This window comes from Salminus brasiliensis, chromosome 15 (genome assembly GCF_030463535.1).
Source record: "Salminus brasiliensis chromosome 15, fSalBra1.hap2, whole genome shotgun sequence".
Lineage (NCBI taxonomy): Eukaryota > Metazoa > Chordata > Actinopteri > Characiformes > Bryconidae > Salminus > Salminus brasiliensis.
In genome coordinates this window covers 34,614,376-34,623,412 of record NC_132892.1, presented here as the reverse complement: position 1 = coordinate 34,623,412, position 9,037 = coordinate 34,614,376, and the positions used below count along the sequence as shown (strand labels likewise).

General features: G+C 44.3%; 1 protein-coding gene across 1 annotated transcript; it reads right to left on the bottom strand.

Annotated features, from left to right (window-relative positions):
* Positions 1 to 336: 336 nt before the first annotated feature.
* tmed1b (transmembrane p24 trafficking protein 1b) lies at positions 337 to 8,666 on the bottom strand. The gene is made up of 4 exons (XM_072657155.1): positions 8,340 to 8,666; positions 4,256 to 4,353; positions 3,066 to 3,252; positions 337 to 2,901 (listed from the first exon to the last, which is right to left on the bottom strand). Exons 1-4 carry the CDS (start codon positions 8,517 to 8,519, stop codon positions 2,683 to 2,685), a joined length of 684 nt encoding a protein of 227 aa, XP_072513256.1. The 5' UTR covers positions 8,520 to 8,666; the 3' UTR covers positions 337 to 2,682.
* Positions 8,667 to 9,037: the final 371 nt, after the last annotated feature.

Here is a 9,037-nt window from a genome sequence, read left to right as displayed (position 1 = left end):
GAGGTCAGGATGTTGGATGATGATCACCACCCCACCTCAACTCATCCAAAAGTACTGGATGGAGCTCCACCATCCATCATTCCAGAGAACACAGTTCTTCCACTGCTCCACAGCTCCTCAATGCTGGGGGGCTTTATACCCCTCTAGCCCACGCCTGGCATTAGGCAGCATGGAGCCAATAGGGTCATGATGTTGATCTGCTCCAGAGAGTCCTATTCTATTGGCAGTACTTCTTCTCTACAGGGACTAGACAAGCTGTGTGTGTGCATTTGTTAGAAGGGGTGTCCGTAAATATTTGGACACTGTTCATGTATTTATTCACACGCAGAAACAAAGTGTTCATCATTTATCTTTATTCTTTAAAAATCTTGAGTAAACAGACTTCGTACTGCGTACCGGTATAGAACAGTCTTTAATGGGCACTTTCAGTTCACTTCACACACGGCCCGGCTCGGCCCGGCCCGGCCCGGCCCAGATAAAGGCACACTACAGAAACTCACTCACACACACACACACACACACACACAAAGCCAGATTCAGCTTTCAGAGCGAGACGATAAACTGAAAAACACTCAGGAGACCACCTCAATCAGTTCTACCACCTCACTGCTTCCCCCTGCTGGTTCAGACCCACTGACCCGTCTCCCAAACCCAAGCACCCAAGAGCTGCAACAGCCGAGTGGTTCCTGCACAGGAATGATGACCGTTTTGGACTCTGGACTGACCAATCATTAAGCAACGAACAACTAGTGACTCTTCAAAACAGACGAGCTCTGTATTTTAATCAATACCAATAATCAATCATCAGATATAATCAGGTTTGGAGATTAAAGATCACCAATAACGTCTATAAGGAAATTATCTATAATTATGAATTTATTACACAGTTTATGAAAAAAAAAATCTGTTTATTAATTATTGATGATTTTTAAACCAGGATGAAAATGTAAACAATGTAAACCAACAACCAGGAATAGACCAAGAATAATGCTATTATAATTTTATGAGTAATAATATTAATATCATTATTATTAATAATATTATAACATTACTGGTGGTGCAGCGTTTCAGTTTCAGGTTGGAGATGAAGCCAGTGACCCGCAGTCGGTCCAGCACCCTCTGATGCTGGATGTGAGTGAACTGACGGAGTCGTAGCAGCTTCTCCGCGAGGCTCTCTGAGGCGCTCTCCATTACGGGGCATCTGCAGACCAGTGGTCAGACGTCCTGCAGCTGCTGTGGCTGCTGCTGCTGTGGCTCAGAGCTTCACCTCCAGTCCGGCACCACCACCACCACCATCACCACTGCTGCTGCTGTACGACCCGTCCAGACAAAAGCACTGCAGAGGAGAAGCGTTGACACACACAGCCCTGTGCAAAAGTGTAGGCACCCCAGACCAGACTCCACATATAGCTGATGATGCAGGTCAGTGAGACGTCTGCACTCACCCACACACAGACAGACTGTCAATTCAGTAGATTCATAGAAAGTAGATTCCCAAACAGGGTGCCTACACTTTTGCAGATGACTGACCTTTTATCTCTAAAATCTCAAAAAATTACTTAAAATCTTTCTTTTTTATTTTGGAGCGTTTCTATTGGTCCATTCATCATGAAATTCTGATACAGGGTGAAGAACAACTGCCAGATTCACATTATAGAGAAAAACACATAAAATAAATCTGAAAGTGGTCAATTTAAAATAATAATAATAATAACAATATTATATTAAATAATATAGGAATATATGTAATAATTTTCAAATATTTAATTATGAACCACTTCTTTTCGTTCATTAATTGTGTAATGTTCACATTGTGTAAGCAGCAGTTGCTCTTCAATAATAATAATAATAATAACAATAATAATAATTATAGGGTCAATTTTCCTCCTTTTTGAAATATAGATTTGAGAGATAATTAGTGGAACTAATGTAAATTAAAATTAACTAAATGTAAATGCTTCACCCTCCAGTCCGTACAGTTTATATATGGAAAATAATCTGCAAAATCAATCTCTGATAGGTCTCAGATTTACATATCTTCTCACCTAGCCCCACCCACTCTCAGGTATAAGCAGTAAGGTAAGGCATGAGCAGGGCTTCAGCCTGGGCATCTTTTTAAATGAGGCACGTATGAAGGCACGGTCCCGAACAACCTGTTTATATAATATATATTAGAATATTGATTGAAGTATAATATTGATTATATTGATTTTTAATTGCTTTTTTTTACCCATTTTCTACTCAGTTTATTAGGCCAATTACCCAATCCCTGTTCATGTGGGCCACCGCCTCTTTTGCAGCATCACTAGGTAGCCTAGCACACTCTGATGAAAGCCCGGCTCTCCAGCCCTGACACAGCAGCTAACAGACGCCTGTGCTGACCGACGTCCCCACTAGGGGTGATGTGGGGAGGAAGCTGTTTACACTGTGGAAACGTTTCTAGATGAACCGACCAATAGAAATGCTCCGTAACTACGGTCACTAAAATCTTGGTTTTAGAGATAAGAGGTTATGGTACGGATCTTATGTACATATACAAACATATAAACACTCCTCCTCTGCTTTCCCTCCAGTCCTCTCCTAAGCCAGCCTGCTCCTGTCCGTCACACAGCCTCCTGCGTGCTGATTGGCTGATTAGCTGTTTTGGCGGGGACGTGTGTGGGGGGAGGGGTAGGCGTGACCTCAGGATCTGATCCTCCTCTTGTCGTCAAAGAGGCGGCGGACTGTGTAAACTTGAGTGAGGGCCACCAGCAGCATGACCAGGAGAGAGGTACAGGACCAGAAGGAGACCCGCCACAGGTTATCCTCCAGCAGGTTCCGGTCTCGAGCCTCGAACGCCCGCAGAACCGTCTGCATCTGCCGACTGCGCTCGAGGTGCCGATGAACAGACTCCATCGACTCCTGCAGAGAGAGGGTAGAGGAGCACTCACTAAAGCTAGTATCCAAACAGCCCCACCCACTCCACCCACTCCACCCCCACAGCTACACCTTCCCTGTGTCCCCAGTGTCCTCTTTCAACCTGCAACCCTTCACAGATGGAGAGGAAGGTTCTGAGGAAGGCTCACCCTGATATCCTCCAGTTTGTATTCTAATAGGTTCTCTGGCTCTCCAAGCCCCACCCACTCATCGTCTGCACCCGCGTCATTGGCTGTGCTCTCTAGAATGACCTCGAAGAACACCATCTTCTCCGAGAAGCGGCTGAAGCTGTTGTCAAAGCAGAACTGATAGTCCCCTTCCTCCGTGGGCTCCACCCTAAACACCAGCAGAGAAAAGAGTGTGCGCACACACACACACACACACACACACACACACACACACACACACACACACACACACACACACATTACATCTGCTAGTGTTGCTACAACTAACAGAGGATCATACCCCACCCGTGAGCACCACGCACACCCTCTTCTGTGGAAGTCTTCAATGATCAGAATGAGGCATCTATGGTTGCAGCCTATCAGAGTAACGTGAAGGGAGGAGTGGGTGGGACTTATGCTAAGGCCACACCCACACTCACATGACTAGGTTTTGAGTCTGAGGAGTTTATAAACTGTAGGGGGCGTGATGACGAATTCAGAAGCTTCTTAACTTTCAATGATTTGGAAAAAAAATTTGGAGCATTTCCATTGGTTCATTCGTCCTGAAATGCTGATACAGCATAAATAAAATAAAATAAATAAATAAATAAATTAATTAATTAAATCCAGATTTACATTATGGAGAAAAGACAAAACGAGAATTTATTTTTTCAATTATTTTTTTTTTATAAAATAAATAAATGAATAATTTATAAATAATAATTTAAAATAAATAAAAATAAATACGTAGCACTCAACAATTCCATTAATGTTCCTATATACTTTATAAACCATCGATACACAGTTCTATTATAGATCCGAGCCGAGCCGAGCGGGGAGAACAAAATTAAGGCTCATTTACGCTCAGCGGTAAAGTCTTCGCAGCACCACTGGACACTGTAGGGGGCAGCGTAGCCAAGAGTACAAGTGAAACCTGACCACTGTCACGACCTCCTCCACGGTCACTGTGTGCGTTCAGTCTGACTCTGAACTGCCCTCTAGTGGATGTACTGCTCAACACCCATGCCAGCGTAAAGGACGCATAGAAGTATGTGGGCAGTGAGGGTTACAGCGTTACTCGCTTACATACGGGAGCGTTAACGAGCCTAATCAATCACATCAGGGGCTTTTTATGAGGCGGTAGAATGGACGTATAGCAGTAATGGACGTACATGTGGACGCCATCGGAGCGCCGGAACTCTGAGATGAGCTGGATGCCGTGAGGAGAGATGATGGAGAAATCCACATCCATACCTGCTCCTGCAATCACCTGTAAAACACACACACACACACACATCACATATTTATATCTCACATATTATATTTTTTATTATATATTTTTTCTACATTTTTTACTTATCAATTATTTTAAGGTTCTGTGGATCTTCTCTTTTGGATGTTCCTCAAAGCAGGACAAAGCTTTTGGAGATGCCGCTTTAGCCTTTATGCTACACATAACTTCACGAACAGCCTTTAGATTAATTTTAATTAAAAACGTACTTATTCAGTCTGATAAACATTTCTTGCTCTGTTTTATTTTTGATTTGTTTTGTTTTTTTATTATAATTTTTTACTTTTTTTTTTGCTTATGTGATTTTTGATTACTTTTTATTTTCTGAAAAACTCTCCCTTTTATCTTTAGATACAAAAAATAAAAATAAAAAACCCAAATACTAATTTTATCATTGTCTAAAATATATCTTAAAATTGCTAATTGCACACTAAGTCCTCTCAGAAGAGGAGGGTCTTCAGTCTGGGTTTGAGGACAGCGAGCGTTGGACTCCCAGGAGAAGCTCGTTTCTGGACGCTCGTCTTCTGTGGATCTTAAGGGATGGCGGGTCAAGCCGAGACATACTTGAACTTCAGTTAATGTGTCCAATTACTTATGGAACTGTGAAAATAATGGCTGTTTGGGGTTCCACTAATGCTACAAGGGGTCACAGAACCATTTTCAGGACCTGCCCACAGTTTCCTCACCTCCACAAGCCCTGTACTACAGGCTAATTGATGCTTACGATGCTAATTAGCGTTTGTCCAGTCTTGCTATGGTGTGTGGTGGGTTGAACCCGGATCAGAACACAAACAGCAGAGCTGCTTCACACCCGTTACGCAAACATGTGAACACTGGACTGTGTGCAAGCTGCTAGCCGTGATAAGAGGTTTTAGCATTTAGCAAATCTAATCTTCTAAACTGTCTGATATGAGGTTTTAGCTGAAGCATTGCTCTGTCCACTTCTGTGGTCACAAATATGAGATCCCTAAGACCGTCCAGCTCAACGGCTACTAAATAATAGACCTAGAATTGTTCAATTACACTGGTTTAATGAACAGTTCTTCAAATGACCCTCAAGGAACCCAGACGTTTGCTCCAAGCCACCAGGCAATACAGATCAGGATGGACGCGGTGAGGTCAGTCTTGCTCTAGAGGTCAAGCATCCCTAGTTTTCACTGGCCTACATGGTCAGAGTCTCTTGATTCAGCTCAACTCAAACTATAAGCAGTGAACATTGACACAGACAGATCTGAAGGACATGGACAGTCGTTCAGGAAAAGTCTGAGTGTGTCCATGATCAATGTGTTCAAAGATTCATAAGGGAAAATAACTCGATTCACTCCTGCTTGCAAAACGATTCATTTGATTCACTTGATTCACTTAAGAGAGTCACTCAGTCACTCGATTCAGCTCTCGTTGACTCAGAAGCTCCTTGTGCAACAGGCTGGAAGTCATGGCTTTGCTGCAGATCTTCTGTGACCAGGTCCAGGATCAGGTCACTCAAGCCAGTCAAGTGAAGCTTCTCCAACAGGAGAGGTCAGCAGAGCTCAGTGCCCTGAAGAATAACTACTGACCACATCTCAGTGCCCTGAAGAATAACTACTGACCACATCTCAGTGTCCTGAAGAATAACTACTGACCACATCTCAGTGCCCTGAAGAATAACTACTGACCACATCTCAGTGTCCTGAAGAATAACTACTGACACTGCTGACCACAGCTCAGTGTCCTGAAGAATAACTACTGACCACATCTCAGTGCCCTGAAGAATAACTACTGACCACATCTCAGTGCCCTGAAGAATAACTACTGACACTGCTGACCACAGCTCAGTGTCCTGAAGAATAACTACTGACCATATCTGTGTCCTGAAGAATAACTACTGACACTGCTGACCATATCTCAGTGTCCTGAAGAATAACTACTGACCACAGCTCAGTGCCCTGAAGAATAGCTACTGACCACACCTCAGTGCCCTGAAGAATAGCTACTGACCACATCTCAGTGCCCTGAAGAATAACTACTGACCACATCTCAGTGTCCTGAAGAATAACTACTGACCATATCTCAGTGTCCTGAAGAATAACTACTGACACTGCTGACCATATCTCAGTGTCCTGAAGAATAACTACTGACCACAGCTCAGTGCCCTGAAGAATAGCTACTGACCACACCTCAGTGCCCTGAAGAATAGCTACTGACCACATCTCAGTGCCCTGAAGAATAACTACTGACCACAGCTCAGTGTCCTGAAGAATAGCTACTGACCACATCTCAGTGTCCTGAAGAATAACTACTGACCACAGCTCAGTGCCCTGAAGAATAACTACTGACCACAGCTCAGTGTCCTGAAGAATAGCTACTGACCACATCTCAGTGTCCTGAAGAATAACTACTGACCACATCTCAGTGTCCTGAAGAATAACTACTGACCACATCTCAGTGTCCTGAAGAATAGCTACTGACCACATCTCAGTGTCCTGAAGAATAGCTACTGACCACATCTCAGTCTCCTGAAGAATAACTACTGACCACATCTCAGTGTCCTGAAGAATAGCTACTGACCACATCTCAGTGCCCTGAAGAATAACTACTGACCACATCTCAGTGCCCTGAAGAATAACTACTGACCACAGCTCAGTGTCCTGAAGAATAACTACTGACACTGCTGACCACAGCTCAGTGTCCTGAAGAATAACTACTGACACTGCTGACCACAGCTCAGTGTCCTGAAGAATAACTACTGACCACATCTCAGTGTCCTGAAGAATAGCTACTGACCACAGCTCAGTGTCCTGAAGAATAACTACTGACACTGCTGACCACAGCTCAGTGTCCTGAAGAATAACTACTGACCACATCTCAGTGTCCTGAAGAATAACTACTGACCACATCTCAGTGTCCTGAAGAATAACTACAGACACTGCTGACCATATCTCAGTGTCCTGAAGAATAACTACTGACACTGCTGACCATATCTCAGTGTCCTGAAGAATAACTACTGACACTGCTGACCATATCTCAGTGTCCTGAAGAATAACTACTGACCTCAGCTCAGTGTCCTGAAGAATAACTACTGACCATATCTCAGTGTCCTGAAGAATAACTACTGACACTGCTGACCATATCTTAGTGTCCTGAAGAATAACTACTGACCACATCTCAGTGTCCTGAAGAATAACTACTGACCACATCTCAGTGCCCTGAAGAATAGCTACTGACCACATCTCAGTGTCCTGAAGAATAGCTACTGACCACATCTCAGTCTCCTGAAGAATAACTACTGACCATATCTCAGTGTCCTGAAGAATAGCTACTGACCACATCTCAGTGTCCTGAAGAATAACTACTGACACTGCTGACCACATCTCAGTGTCCTGAAGAATAGCTACTGACCACATCTCAGTGTCCTGAAGAATAACTACTGACACTGCTGACCACATCTCAGTGTCCTGAAGAATAACTACTGACCACATCTCAGTGTCCTGAAGAATAACTACTGACCACATCTCAGTGTCCTGAAGAATAACTACTGACCACATCTCAGTGTCCTGAAGAATAGCTACTGACCACATCTCAGTGTCCTGAAGAATAACTACTGACACTGCTGACCACATCTCAGTGTCCTGAAGAATAACTACTGACCACATCTCATTGTCCTGAAGAATAGCTACTGACCACATCTCAGTGTCCTGAAGAATAACTACTGACCACATCTCAGTGTCCTGAAGAATAGCTACTGACCACAGCTCAGTGTCCTGAAGAATAGCTACCGACACTACTGACCTTGTAGGTCATGTGGGCTAAAGCTGACCTACTGACCACAGCTGAAGGCTCGTGCTCTGCAGACCTCTGGAGCTCAAGCTAACAGCAGGGGGTCTGGGAGCAGTGGTCACACCAGCCTGGGTGTTCATGCTCCTGGAGAGCTGAAGGCCATGTGTCGTGGCCTGGTTGGGGTCAGTGGTGTCCAGTCAGTGACCCACCTGGTACTCCACCTCCAGGGTTCCGTTCCTCGCGGCGCTCTGGTAGAAGCACTCGGTGTGTCCTGCCGGAAGTAGGAAGGTGAGCTCGCTGTCCGCCCCGGGGCTGAAAACGGCGGCCACCGCGGCCGAGAGCCACAGCAGCACCGCGGGGGTCAGAACCGAGCTCGGCGGCACCGACATGCTGCTCCGGAGCCAAAACAACAACAACAACAACAACAACAACAACAACAACAACAACAACAACAACAGCAAACAACAGCAGCAGCAGCAGGCGCTGAACCCAGCAGCGTTAGCTCCGCCACATTTCTGCTTCCGCCTGCTCACTTCCGCCTGCCCCAACTTCTGCCGTTCGTTTTGGTTTCGACAACCAATCGGAACGCAGCCAGGCACAGCAGCCAATCAGAACGCACCGAGTGTCCATCCTTCGACCAATCACAGCAGGAGCGTCGTGTTTTTGTAAACGATGCATTAAAAAGTTAAGAGAAGTAATTAAACTTTATTTACAGCCGATTACAAACATTTAATTGTGCAAATTAATTTTTTTTACATTTTTTTAAATTAATATTTAATTGTTATTTCATGCTTAAGAGCAGATTTTTGGCTTAAAATGTGGTTTCAGGTGGTCAAAGTGGCTGAAAAGCTGGTCATCTACATAAAACATACCCTTTACTGGTAAGTCAGCTGGTTTAGCTGGTTGA